Below are 14,369 nucleotides of genomic sequence, written 5' to 3'. Positions count from 1 at the left end.
CCAGAAGCGCCTTAGTCATGCTGGCCACATGACGCAGAAGCTGTACCCTCACCCTCAGCCAATAAAGCGAGATGAGTGCTGCAACCCCAGAGTCGATCACGACTGGACCTAATGGTCAGGGGTCCCGTTACCTTTACCTATACCATGTCCCCCAGCCTCCTTAAGCCCTAAAAATGGCCAAATGTTGTAACCTTTCATTTCAGCTCCCATGATCATCTTGCAAATTGTCCTATAATATGACTTATGTTACCTGAAAGAAAATGTTATTTCCCTTATTATACTACACACAGCAGGCAATATTTTTCTCCAAGATCTCAGGAAACAAGAGGTTAAAAGGCGCAGTTATATCCATAAACAATCAACAGCAACATTAAAGTCTGAAAGACTGGAAAATCTAGAACTAGAAACTTCAAGTGTACTAGGAAATACTGCCCCTGGACAAATAATAAAGTGCACAAAATACTCCCAAGCAAGACACTACCTGGAATCTTCTAGAATTGGTGCATTTCTAGAGATTGACTCCATAATTGTCAGCAGACACTGATAATTTGGAGGCATCCTCTTCTCACTACCTCTCAACACCCATTTGCACTGATTCAGAAGCAAGATCACAGAAGGCTAGTATCCTTCTGTCATAAAAGGGCCCCCTTCTGCCAAGGAGGAGAAGTTGCAACCTTAAACACAAATTTTACCTGAATAGATATTTGCAGATCCAAGTCTTAGAGCGACAAGGAACAGGATAGGTGAGCCTACAAATTCCTAAATTCCAGATCCACTAAAAAGCTTCCGCATTGCCCCACATAACGGTTTGCCAGACTAAACTGTGGGGTTGTGAAGTGAAATGCTTTTACAAAGCGGCATTTCACTTGAAGTTTGAGACTTCTCTACTGCATTCTGAAGAACCTTCATATTCTCCCTAGTAGGTGACCAATCATGTAGCAAGTAGAGCATTAGCCCGCTGGGAGCCATCTTGAATCCACTTCCTGCACTTGTTAGTCATTAATTATAACATTTATGCAAATGTAACCAGAAAAAAAGGCTTTGCAAAGGAAGCAGGGGGAAGTTTATTTCTTATTTCCTTCTCAAGTAAAGCCACTAGCTTATCTCATAAGTGGCCTTCATGCTTTGCCCTATTTCACAGGCCAAGTCTAAGAAGTGAGGGAGTAACTGGCCAATTTGAAGAAGCCTTACGTCAGGCATTTTCCCATGGCAACTCTCCTTCTTATTTAAAATCCCCAGATGAACCTCAACACGAAACAACTTTTGGACAACAGATGGCAATAGATGCTAGCATCATACAGTAAAGTAGTGCTTAGTGTATCGTACTTAGAATTAATACAGCCTTTGATCATACACAGCATTGAGATCCTTGTGGATTTATCACTGGGGTGTTCTAGATAAGGGGGTTGCCAATTCCAAAACCAGAGCTCTAGATTAAAGCTGTTGTGAAAGACCCTGAGCTTGCTTTGTAACAAAGTGATTACTGAAAAACAAACTTTCATTTGCTTTACCTGGCATATTGTGTCCCAGCTTGCTCTTTTTGATAAGAATAAAAAAGTCCACAACTCTTATAGAGTAAGGAGGGGAGGGAAGAGACCCTTTCTAACATGATGGTCACATTCACTTCTGGGCAAATATCTGTGGGCCAGATTCTAGTGGCAGGGTCAGAGGAAACTGTAGGTGGAACAACTGATGTAAATTTTCCCTCTGAACAACAGGCTAGTTTACACACACCTCTGTATCTTCCATCCAGAGAAGCATAAGACATCACCCAAGTTCAAGGCTACACTCTAGCCAAGCAAAAGCACCAGGGTGCGAAAAGGATCCAGTGGGGGTGGGGGTGGTCTGGGGAGTGTTCAGAGGGCCAGAGAGAAAGAGAGGCACATTCAGGGCCCACACCTGATGCTCCACACCTTGGTTAACATTAACTTGCCAGCTGCCAAAAGAATAGTAAGACAGTTTAAACTGGCACAAGACATTCTGTTGCCTGTGGCGAGACACGCCTCACCCCATCATATTCTCTCTATACAGAAGCACATTGGACTGGCAGTTGAATCGTACTTCAACATTTGTGAAAAGTCTTATTTTGCAATCACTGGCTGTGATTATCAGTTAAACATCTGGCTAGTTCAGATGGCAACCTTGAGCTAGGTTAAGAGCTTTGAGAACTTAAAGAAGATAAGTCCCTTGACCCAGGGACCATCCACATATATATTGGCCTATTCTTACCCCTTTTTCTTAATGGTGACACTGACTATTCATAACAAAGGAATATTCTTCACAACTGTTGAGCAGGGCAGAGGGGTGGGGTAGGTGGAGACAAGCAACAACAATTAACTATCATGATGTTCTCTGCTCCTGCTGCACAGAAAAAGCATTTTGGTTCCTGAAATTCATTCTGATTGTGCAGATAAAAGGTAACTGATAGAATTATACGAGATGTCGTATGAGTGTGTGAAAGCAGTCTAGATCCAAGGATCCCCAGGCATGCACCTCCAGATGATGGAGCTGTCAGACACCATCCTGGCACCCAGGTATCTTTACTTGGTTGCAAGTGGCTGATAGGTGCAAATTGTGCCTGGCGCCTGGCTCATTTTGAATACAGAGCATCAGCCAAGGGTTTTTAAGGCGGAACTGGGGGTAGATATATCCCATTGCTCCAAATGGGCGAAGACAGGCACAGAAGTCGTAGTTAGTGGGGAGTATTGCTGTATATCACTTGCACATTAGGAGCTGATATAACCGAGTTCACTATTAAATAATTAAAACCCGGTTGCTTGCCCTCATTGGTCCAGGTGCAGGTTAGGACAATGTGCTTCCATATATACCTGTAGCTCTTCAGATTTTGTTGGGTTTCAGCTCCCATCATCCCCAACTACTGGCCATGCTGGCTGGAGGTAATGGCATCTGGACTTCAGCAATACCTGGAGGGCACCGGGTTCCCCGTCCCTGATATAGACCCTTCTATATCCATCTTCTGTTTATGCCCTACGACTTCCATGGCAGTTGCAAATGATACTAGGAGGATCTCAGTTACTTCATAGTAATGCCTTCTGCGTGCCAAGATTACGCAACACCCACCTGAGTGGCATTCAGTGTATCAGTGTACAGAAGCCGAAGTCATCACACTTTGCATGACATTTATAGCTTTAAGGGTGTGTAATCTCAGTTCCACTCATAGCATGGGTCTTGCCAAACAGATTTGGGATATCTATTTCCTAAGGTTAATCAGTTATATTAAGGAGCCTGGGAGTCGTTCCAAAATATTTTTGGTATTTACGATATCATCCTGGCACTGCATGCAACGCTCTGTGGCAAGAAGTAGCAATGTGGAAGCAGGGGAGAGAAACAAACTGGGCTGGCGGGGAAGAGGAGAAATGAGAAATTAAAGCATTTCCCTTCCCTCCACTGTCCTGGGGTCCGATATATAGAAAAGCGTGAAACTGTACAGGACAAAGGAAAAGAAACAGCCTGCAAAACTGTCACCTGACTGCTGGGCTCCCAGGACAGCTCACTCAGCAGGAGACTCTTAATCTCAGGGTTGTGGATTCGAGCCCCACATTGGGCAAAATATTCCTGCATTGCAGGGGGTTGGACTAGATGACCCTGGTGGTCCCTACCAGCTCTATGATTCTATGATTAACATCAGACTGGAGAAGGAGGGAGCAGCGTTGCAGAATCTACCTATTGATGCAGCTAAGATTGCAGCAACTTTTAGTGCCTCCTCTCCTTGAACCTTTCCATCTTACATCTTAGGTGCATGCTCTGTTAGAACAAACTGTAACTAAGAACTTGAAACTGTTCAATTATTTCCTCCTGCCTCCCAATCCATGTTCACTTTGTTCTGTGTCTTTTAAGACTGTAATCCTGAGGGCAGCATCCATCTCTGTCTCTCTGTGTGAGAATCCTTAGCTGCTTTGGGAGTACAGTGGTACCTCTGGATATGAACGGGATCCGTTCTGGGGCCCCCTTCGCATCCTGAAGTAAACCTAAGACGCGACTGCGCATCTGCGTGAGTCGCCACTCCCGCACATGATGTCATTTTGAGCATCTGCACGAGCGATGAAACCCAGAAGTAACACGCTCCGTTACTTCTGGGTCGCCGCGGAGCGCAACCCGGAAATACTTAACTTGAAGCTACTTCAACCCAAGGTGTGACTACCGTATTTTTCGCTCTATAAGACGCAACCGACCATAAGACGCACCTAGTTTTTAGAAGAGGAAAACAAGAAAAGCCAGCAAGAGCCACAGACACGCTTGCGTGGCGTGGCTTCCAGCTTTTCTGGGAGATGGGAGAAGGGACTGACGGGCTGCCCTCTGTCCCTTCTCTCACTCTTGCTCTGCTGGGTTCAGCAGAGCGGCGCAGCGCCTCTTCAGCGAAGTGGGAGGAGGAACGGAAGGGAGCCCTTTACGGAGCCCCTTCCGTTCCTCCTGCTTCGCTGAAGAGGCGCTGCACAGCTATTGCTGAAGCCAGCACAGCAAGAGTGAGAGCTGCGCAGCGCTTCTTGGTCTGCTGGCTTCCCAGCAAAGCAGGATGAGGGATGGAAGGGGCTCCATAAGGGCTCCCTTCCATTCCTCCTCCCGCTTCACTGGGAAGCCAGCAGAACAAGAGGCGCTGCACAGCTCTCACTCTTGCTCTGCTGGCTTTAGCGATAGCGGCGCAGCCTGCATTTGCTCCACAAGACACACACACATTTCCCCTTACTGTTTATGAGGAAAAAAGTGCGTCTTATGGAGCAAAAAATACGGTATTTCTTGGCTAAAAGAGTGGGATTTTAAATACATGTAATTGAGCTCCTTCAAAAATATGTGTCTGATGCAAAGGCCTGCACTGAGGTAATAAAGTGCTTTAGAAATAAGATACATAGGTATAGGACTGGGTGTAGTGTCTTGACAGTCAGACATGTGAAAATGATCTTAGGATTGCAGCTGGTCAGTGCTGAACATGAGTCAGCAGCGTGACACAGCTGCAAAGCGGCTAATGCGACAGCAGGCTGGGTTAACAGATTGCTTCCAGGACACAGAAAGCTGCACTTTATTCTGCTCTACTCAGACTTTGCCTGGAGAACTGTCTAGTTCTGAGTGATGCATTTTAAAAATGATGGGATGGGTTCAGACAAATAGACAAAGATGGTCAGGAGTACAGAAAACAAGTCTCTATCAGAAAGGAACTGTGTGTGTCTAGCACAGAGAAGAGAATCATAGAAAGACAAGCAAATCGTTACAAGTAGCTATGGGGCTTTAATAGGGAAGGGCTGACCAAAAGCCTCTATTGCTGATCACACTAGGGTTCAGCCTGTGCTTTAGGTTTGTGTGGCAGCAAGTCAGCAAGATGGCCCAATTTTACTGGACCTTCAGTCTCTGCTAAATTCAGTACAAGGCCCATGTCAAAAATTAGTAGGTGAGTAGTTTAACAGGCCTGTCCCTGCTTGTAGGAAAGTATTGCATCTGAGACAAAAGTGATAGGTAGGACGTGCTCTGATGTGCTAGTTTTATGTGCTGGGATTTTCAAAACTTCATTGTTGGGGACCGTCCCAAGATGTGATTTCTCATTCTCCATCTTGGAACGGTATAGCTTAAATTGAATTGTGTATCCCTTTAAACCAGAGCTTTCTGAACTGTGTGTTGCAAGACGTTAGTGTGTCGGCTGCAGTGTGTAGGTGTGTCACGTGAACACACCCCACGCTCCTCCAGGGGCCGGAAAGGGAACAGTTTGACCTCCGATTTCCTAGTAAAATTGAACTACTGTGTCGCGAAATGATGCAAAACTGAATCACTGCATCGTGAAATGATGCATGTCTAAAAAGTGTGTCACCAACATGAAAAGACTGGAAAGCTCTGCTTTAAACCTTGGGGTGGAGCATGCTTCAGCAGAAACGCTTATGTACCAACCACTCCTCCTCGGAAATGGAATTCGCCTTGTGTGGCTGTATTTATTTAAGTGGTGCGTCACAAATTCAGTTCATTGTGGAAGAAAATCACCTGCTTTCCATTTCTAGAGAAAGTCTCAAGTCAAAGCTAGCCCACAGTTGACTCATAGATGTAACTCTGGTAGTTTGATAAGAGGACTTCTCAGACCTTGAAAACAATATTGGGCTCTGTTATGACTGGAGAGGGTGTGCCCAGAAGAAAAGCTTTACACACAAATCTCCTAAAGATAATAAATAACACATGATAGAACACTGCATTCTGGAATCATTTGCAGGTTGTTTACCTTAAATCTTCCTTGTTTTCACATGTTAAATACTTTTTATGCACAACTGCTCTCAATAATTATGTGTTCTTCATCTCCTAAAGCAGGGGCTGGCCAGATTGCTATCTCCCTGACCCTTTATGGGCCAACTTTGGCAGGTGGGTGAGGAACATTGGCAAGGGGGCTGCTTATGGTGGGTATCAGTATGTGGTGAGTTACGGCACGAGTTCCATCAACCAGAGTGGGGGGATCGTTGAAAAACAGCTTAACAAACTTACAAAAGAAGCTCAACAACTGTTCTTGCAACTCCCCCCCCCCCCGCAAAAAAACCCCTCAACAACTTTCTTAAATGTTTAATTTCTTAATTCTGGGCTCCCAAAAATAAGGGTCATCTTATACACTGGATTGTGTTATACACGGAAAAATACGGTAGAGCTGATACAAGCCTGAACTTTGCCCAGCCTTGGCCTATCTTTGTAAAATATTTTAGTTGGGGTTTTTTAATTCTTCTGTTACCCCTACAGGTTCACTTCCCTAATATAAGTAAAATGAGAAGAAAAGCTTTTAAGATAATTTTGTGGGGGAAACCCCAGATCACACATCATGTAGCAGAGATGCTAATTGGGTGGGAAGCTGGGCTTCATTTGTCTAGAGGCAGGGCAAGGCAAGTTAGCACTAGTGGGCCATGGAGGCGTGAAGAGAACCACAAGCCTGCTGCCAGGAACATTTCGGGGTGGAGGAGTCAATTATATGGCGCCAAAAGGATGCCATTTCATCACTCTTCCATTCAGAGGGTTGGGGGCAGCCTGTTTGAGTTCATAACTTTATTCTAACAAGACTCCCGCCCCAGGCTTCAAGCAAGCTCTGCATGGGCCTGCTTCCATGCTACCTTTCTGTGTTCCTGGCCTACCCGTTGAGAGCTGTCGGAAAAGGTGGGCAATTTGATGCCAAAAATCTAATGGCCCCTTAGCAACTTCAGATATTTCACAATTAATAAGGCCCTCAGATTAAGCCACACATTTCAAAACAGACTCCAAAATCCAGCAAATCCTTAATTTTTAAAATTAAAAATCTCAATAGTACTTTAACTTTCCTCAGATTCGAATGAGGTCAGTGATATGGACTCCGTCACTGTCACTTTCCAGTTCAACTGGATGTTCCTTCCTTCCTAGGAGGTGAACAGAACTCGAAACCTGCTCTTAGCAAAGTTGTGTTTATCAACATTTTGGATAGAGGTTTCTCCACTGGAGTGCCAAAAACTACAATAATGTCCTTAGGTAGGCCACTGGACCCTCAGTGTCTGAAACCCCAACACCTAGATTCTACTTCATCGGGTTTTTTAAAATTTGTATCATTCGGGCTTATTTTTCTGGCAGAGACACTGAGAGGATATTTTAACAGGTCTTTTAATGTCTTTGTTTGTATGCATTTCCATAAATGTTGATTTTCCCATTGCTACATGCCACCTTGAGCATGACTCGTGTGCTCCAAGTAACTGTCAATAAATCTCCAGGATAGCAGAAGTGCTGCAAAGCACCTGATGTCAATATTTTTAAAATACAGAGCCAGGGTATGGTATATTGACATAACTGGAATTTGCAGAATCAATATATTAAGCAACATCCTGGCATTCTCAAACATCACAAGGCAATCCCTATCTTGATGACTTGTTTACTAGTTTGCTAAGCTATCAGGGAATTGAGAGGGAAACAGGATTTCTACAGAAAGTAATCAAATGGTTTCTATTTACACTTTGAACAACATTATTATTATTTGCACTTTGTAGTCATTTCTTTTTACAAAATGGAACTCAAAGTGACATACAAAGGAAAAGTAGCATGTAAATTAAAACCAACAGAAAACTAAAACATGCTTAATAATAATTAGTTTAATAATGATGATAATTTTATTTATACCCCGTCCCCCGTCCATCTGGCTGGATTGCGCCAGCCACTCTCTGACCATCTTTTCAAATATGAACCGGCAATTTCAAGTGCAAAAAACCTGTGTGCGTACTCTCACACTTTCACGCAGGTACACCACCTACAAAGCTACCTCATTTTATGGAGGGATCAACTCTGGGTGAGAAAAGGGACAACAGACATGCTCTGATGGGTATTCAAAAAAAGCTTACCTCCCTGAACTGAATGAGGCAGCCCACCCACCTAAGGACTTTGATATATGTATGGATAGAGAGAAAAGTCAGAAGTTCAGTACAGCCCACTTTGGAACAGTTATTGAAAAGACAGGGCCAGAAGTGACTTTTACAGTGTAATGCTGCAACAGTAGAAAGAACCCTGATCTTTTGGCACACAGAAACTACTACCAAAAAAACAAAATACAATTCAATCAATTTGTAGTGAAATCATGTGACTATCTTGAAAGCCAAAGTTTGACTTTACTCAACAGTGAGATTTCATAAAAAGGGCCTCACCAGATGTTGAGGATTCCCCATGATGGGTTTTTCATGTTGTTATCAGGACTGTTATACCCAAGCTTAACCTGAGTCAACAGTGTGATGCAGCAGCCAAACAAACTAATGCTATTTAGCTGCATCAAGAGAAGTATAGTGTCCAGATCAAGGGAAATAATAGTACCACTCTATTCTGCCTTGGTCAGACCACACCTGGAATACTGTGTCCAGTTCTGGGCACCACAATTTAAAGCCATGGTTCTATGAATACCATTTGTGCCCGCAAAGCTCTGAAGTGACCACACTGCTGCATTTGTAATAGATGCATGCTCCTATTAAATATTCTGCTAAAATCCTGTGACTTTTCATAGCACACATGTTCTGGGGGCTTTGTTGTTGTTATAGCCCAAGACTGCTCCTCCAGGAGGCAAGAATGCAGTAACATTGGGGAAGAACTGCAGAACAACTAATGAAGCAGAATGATGGTCCAGGATAAATCCACTATTAATGTACTACTGTGTTGATGTCACATTACAGAAAACACCCACAAAAATAAACAAACAGCAGTCTGGAGGGGCCCAAACAAAAGCCAAACACACCCTAAAGCATCTCGCCAGCAAGCCACATTACTTATCAAAGGATTTAAATTATCAAAAAAGAACCAAATCCTGTTCAACCTTGTTTTTTCAGCCTCATCTTCAAACCTTGCGTATATCTATGTCTGTTATCTTTACAACGTTGAAGATGGCAGTTATATTACCTTTCACATATGAATGCTTGTTGGCATAAAGACAGCAATTACACGCTCTTGCCAGAAAGTGAGTTACCACAGAACAAAACCACAACACAAAACTCTTTGGACATGCACAACCTATTAATAAAGTATTTGAGCTAAGGTGTCTTGTCTATCGCTACATCTACTGGTACAGGCAATTAAACCCACATCTAAGTATTTGGAAAGTTATGCCCAAGATAGAATTCCCTTAAACAGCTACAATAATCATACAAATATGTTCCATCAACTCATGAAACGATTTCACAGAATACCTATCATCCCTTCCACTCAAGACTCGGATTTTCATTTTGTTTGAGAGGAATCAAAAGATATCTATCATTACCACACAAACACACACATCTGGGCTCTCTTTCATCCCCACAAATACAGAAGAGATGTTAAAAGTGTGGAAAATTCTGACATACATGGGTCCTCTGCTATTTGAAAATTGAGAATTCACAAGCATGTTCAAACTAATATTCCATTTCTATCCCATCTGTATTCATAATATTTTTTTATTATATTCTGCACCTATTTTGTCAATTGACTATCCCCAAAGTGCACGAGCCCTGTCCTCATTTTATATTTACACATTCACTCAATGCACAAGAGGGACCAGGATGGTTTCTGCTTACTTTATCCCCAGCCTTGATACATTTGATACACTTGATACAGCCTTGATACAGGTGAGAACAAGCTCTGTGTGAATGTAGGATCTGAATTGAAGATCAGGAGTTGCAACTAAGAATGAAGACCCTCCAGTTGCATGCACTCAAGAGCACATTCTTACCTTCAGCACAGCCAGTGGCAAAGCTAGCAAGCATAATGATCCCACTTCCCCTCCATATATTCAACGAATGCGAAATTATGAAGGTGTGAACAAAGCTTCAGTTTCAGTCTTTAGGACATTTCCAATGATGCAGTTGAGGGTGTGTCAAGAACGCTCATTTTGTCATTCCCTGAGGCACATGCTCACCAAACTGCATCTTCAAAGATCCATGTGAGAGTTATATACATTCTGCCTATATTACGTCAACAACTTAATAATTAGCAAGAGTAAACACTATCTCAGATAATGCCTCTTTTTAACCGAATAAGACTTCAGAAGAATAAACCAGGTATAGGAAAAGCACTGTTCACTGTTTTACTTCTAAAGCAGTGCGGAACTTTAAAAATGTTTTCCCTTCCACATAACTATTTGCTTACCCACACTTACAGTAACTGCATACAAATGATTTTTAAGGCACACTTATATGGGTACAACCCCTATAGAACATAGTGGGACTTACTGCCAAGTAAAAATGCTCTGTAAATCAGTCACAGAATTTCAAGCCTCAGGGACATCTGTTGTTTTATCTTCATAGAATCATAGAATTGTATAGTTGGAAAGGACCCTGAGGAACAACTTGTACCTTTTATTGTAAATTGCTTCTACATATGCCTGCCCCTTTTCAACAAAAAGATCCTGGGAAGTACGTGCAGTATCTAAGATCACTGCTTCACCAGGGCAAAAAGGGTATACCTGCAACAAAAGGTAAAGCATTCAGTCTCATGCCATGAATTTGCAGGCATAATGGGGAAAAACACTGTAGGAACGGATCCCTTTAAGAAAAAGGAAACCACAGAAATTTCTGGAATTTTGCCAGACTGGAACCATATCCAGCATCTTTTGACCTCTGAACTCTTTCAGAAAAGCTCTCCAACCATCGTATCTGCAAAGGGCATTTGTAACTTGAGTTTGCACAAGGTGCCCAACCAAGGCAGATCCTGTTTCTAATGTCCAAGCATTTCGGCAAGATGTAGACTCAAATGAGTCATACACTTTTGAGTTAAGTTCAGCTTTTCATTTCCTACATAGTGGCCAGAATATAGAACTGAATTGAGAACTACACTCATTCTCTATCCAGCGTTAATGTTCTTCATCTAAATGATGCATTTCAGATTAATCACATTTTCACTTATAAGGCTGGAACTGGGTTTTGCTTAAGGAGGCCTGCAATATGAATGCTGCAACTGCATTTTAAAACTCATAACATCTGCACCTGGTAGGGAGTGCAAACGGCTCTAGCAACATTTTACGTTCACCTACCTGGGAGTAAGCCCAACAGAATTCAGTGCAGCTCATTTCAGAGCAAAATTACTTAGCGTCACACTGTCAGTACCACCCTAAGAAATCTATTTCTAGAATACATAAAAAGAGGCCTGCTGGAGCAGACAAAAGGCCCATCCCACACCATGATCAATCAAGCCCAGAAACTATAATAGTCCTTGCCCAATTTTTTGTGGTTTGTTTTTGCTTTAATAACTGAAACAGACAGATTTTGCTTTAATAACTGAAACAGGTTGTGTACACATGGGCTTAGCCAAAAGGAGGCAGGGAGGGGCAACTCCCCCACTAACTAAATCAATAAAAATCAATAAAAATACATAGCTAACTGAGATTCTGCCTCCCCTAACAAAATGCCTGCCCCTCCCCCAACAAGAATCATTGCTATGCCCATGTGTGTGCACACTATACATTAAATCCCCCCCCCCAAAAAAAGAATATTGGAAACTGTAGCTCTTTGAAGGGTAAACTACAGTTCCCATGACTGTGCATGTGTACTTTAAATGTATGGTTATGTACACAGCCTAGGTAGAGGATTTCATCAGAAGTATATGTTGGGAAAGATGGAGGGCACTAGGAGAAGGGGACAACAGAGGACGAGATGGTTGGACAGTGTTCTGGAAGCTACCAGCATGAGTTTGACCAAACTGCGGGAGGCAGTGGAAGACAGGAGTGCTCTGGTCCATGGGGTCGCGAAGAGTCGGACACGACTAAACGACTAAACAACAACGATTATTGCCTCTGTCCTAGTAAGCATTTTCCCTCCATTGCCTAATGGGGTTTTGCTGTTTTTTGGAGAGAGAGCAAGGTAAGGCTGGCCCCCAACCAAGAAAAAATAAAGAAATAAAGTTCGTTCAGAAGCAACCTTCACTAAAGCAAGCAAGAATAAATTAAAACCCATCATCTGCCGTTTGGCGCTGCTTCCAGTTCACCTGTTGAGAACTAGATGATGCAACCGGAAGGTGAATGAGAAGAAAAAGGCGCTGCCCCAAGGCTCCGGGACGGGGCGGGGGGAGAAAAAGTGCCCAACGCAAACACACTCTTAACAAAGAAGTCCTCTAGCGATTGGGGCGGTCAGAATTGGCGCTGCCTGCACCTCGTCCTTTCCTCCCCACTTATTGCCCTAGATCAGATGCGCATCCCACTCCTTACTAATCGCGGGGAGAGGATAAAACCAAGACTCACCTGGGGGCCTGAAAGGAAGGAAAGGGCAGCGGGCTAGCTGCGTGGATGGGAAACGCTCTCCGCAAGCAGAGCAGAGAAGCAGCGCCCGATCCAGCCGCGCAGAGGGTTGCTCGGCGTGTGCAAGCAGCCTTACCCAGCCCACATTCTCTTTTGGAAAGAGAGCAGGCGGTGATTGGCTAGGACGGGGGCGTAGGGGGGACACACCCCGCCAATGAGAAGGCGGCGTGTCTGTCCTGCAGCCTGCGCAGATGGTTTCTCCGAGCTGCATGGCAAAGGGAAATATTACGACACAGGGAACTCAGCTAGGTTGTAGGGCGGCAGTTCTTTTGCTTGAAGACTCGCTTTCCGGGTTAATTTTGATGCCTTGGCACTCTCTCTCTCTCTCTCTCTCTCTCTCTCTCTCTCTCTCTCTCTCTCTCTCTCTCCTTAGACACAGCTGCTATGTAAATATGGCTTGTGTTTTAAGCTGCTAATGTGAACCTACCCTTTATCTGCTTAGGTGTTTTGTTTTTTTATTTTTTTTAATTAGTTCTGAATCTTATTTGCCATTGATTTTAGATATGTGCCTCAGGCATCTTTCAACCGGCAAAAGAACTGCCTTAAGGAGCTAATTCTGGGTATCATGAACAATCACCTTGTTATTTAATTTATTGTATTTTTACTGACAGGGAGAGGCACTTGTGAGATTTTTTGCCTCAGCTACTGAAATAACCTGCCCAGCCTTGAGTACTAAGCACCTTGACTTGGACAGTTCACATATATTCATTGTTCTTCCTCAGGGACCCTACAGGTCATTAGTCCAATAGGAATCTCAACACGTGCCCCCCATCCAGTTTAATACCATATCGAACCCTGCTTAGCTTTGCAAATGTGCTACCAGTTTTATTACTGCACCACCACACTGCTAACATTCAGCAGAGATGCTAACATGTGGCAGGATTATATGGTTTAAAAATTGGTATCTCCGATATACAAAGAGCAGCTATTACTTATTGCTGTTTATTTAGAGCATTTGTACCCCACATGAGACTCTTGAGAGTCCCATGGACTGCAAGGAGAACAAACCTCTCCATTCTGAAGGAAATCAGCCCTGAGTGCTCACTGCAAGGACAGATCGTGAAGCTGAGGCTCCAATACTTTGGCCACCTCATGAGAAGAGAAGACTCCCTGGAAAAGACCCTGATGTTGGGAAAGATCCTCCACAAGGAGAAGGGGACGACAGAGGATGAGATGGTTGGATGGTGTTCTTGAAACTACCAGCATGAGCCTGACCAAACTGCAGGAGGCAGTGGAGGACAGAAGTGCCTGGCGTGCTCTTGTCCATGGGGTCACGAAGAGTCAGACACGACTAAACGACAACAACAACAACCCCACTCTTCAGTCATAAAAACCTCTCAGGTGGCTTATATACAACCAAATTAGTACCAGCCTGCAGGCCTATATAACCTGAAAGACACGACACAAAAGCAAAACGTGATGGTGAGGAAAGAGTGGGAAGCAAACTCAGACATTTGCTCTTAACGTTAAATACTGTAGTATTTTTTATGATGCCCAACTGGCATGAAAAGTGTTCATAGACAGGAAGAGTTTGGCGGAGCTGCTCCTTTAGCAGGGATGCAAAGGGCCCTGCTTGCATCTCTCCCACTGCTCCAGCCTGCTCTCTCACACTTTTGCACACACTAAAAGCAGCAGCAAA

The 14,369-nt window shown here is 43.6% G+C and overlaps 1 protein-coding gene across 18 annotated transcripts in view; it reads right to left on the bottom strand.

The window, feature by feature from the left end:
- LOC310842856 (cystathionine beta-synthase-like) overlaps positions 1-12,956 on the bottom strand; it is a 39,058-nt gene extending 26,102 nt beyond the window's left edge. For 3 of the 18 annotated variants that reach the window (XM_083735030.1, XM_083735040.1, XM_083735041.1), the window contains exon 1: positions 12,674-12,956. In XM_083735030.1, the coding sequence (XP_083591156.1) occupies positions 12,674-12,941 (268 nt within the window). In that variant the 5' untranslated portion in view covers positions 12,942-12,956. Of the gene's footprint in view, positions 1-1,734; positions 1,921-10,016; positions 10,359-10,670; positions 10,899-12,673 lie in introns of those variants that run through there. The other 15 variants (XM_083735047.1, XM_083735035.1, XM_083735033.1 and 12 more) reach the window with 11 other exon arrangements.
- Positions 12,957-14,369: the final 1,413 nt, after the last annotated feature.

Source organism: Podarcis gaigeae (assembly GCF_964106915.1).
Source record: "Podarcis gaigeae genome assembly, chromosome: 4".
Taxonomy (NCBI): Eukaryota; Metazoa; Chordata; class Lepidosauria; order Squamata; family Lacertidae; genus Podarcis; species Podarcis gaigeae.
Note: the sequence above shows the minus strand (reverse complement) of the source record. Positions and strands in the feature narration are given on the sequence as shown.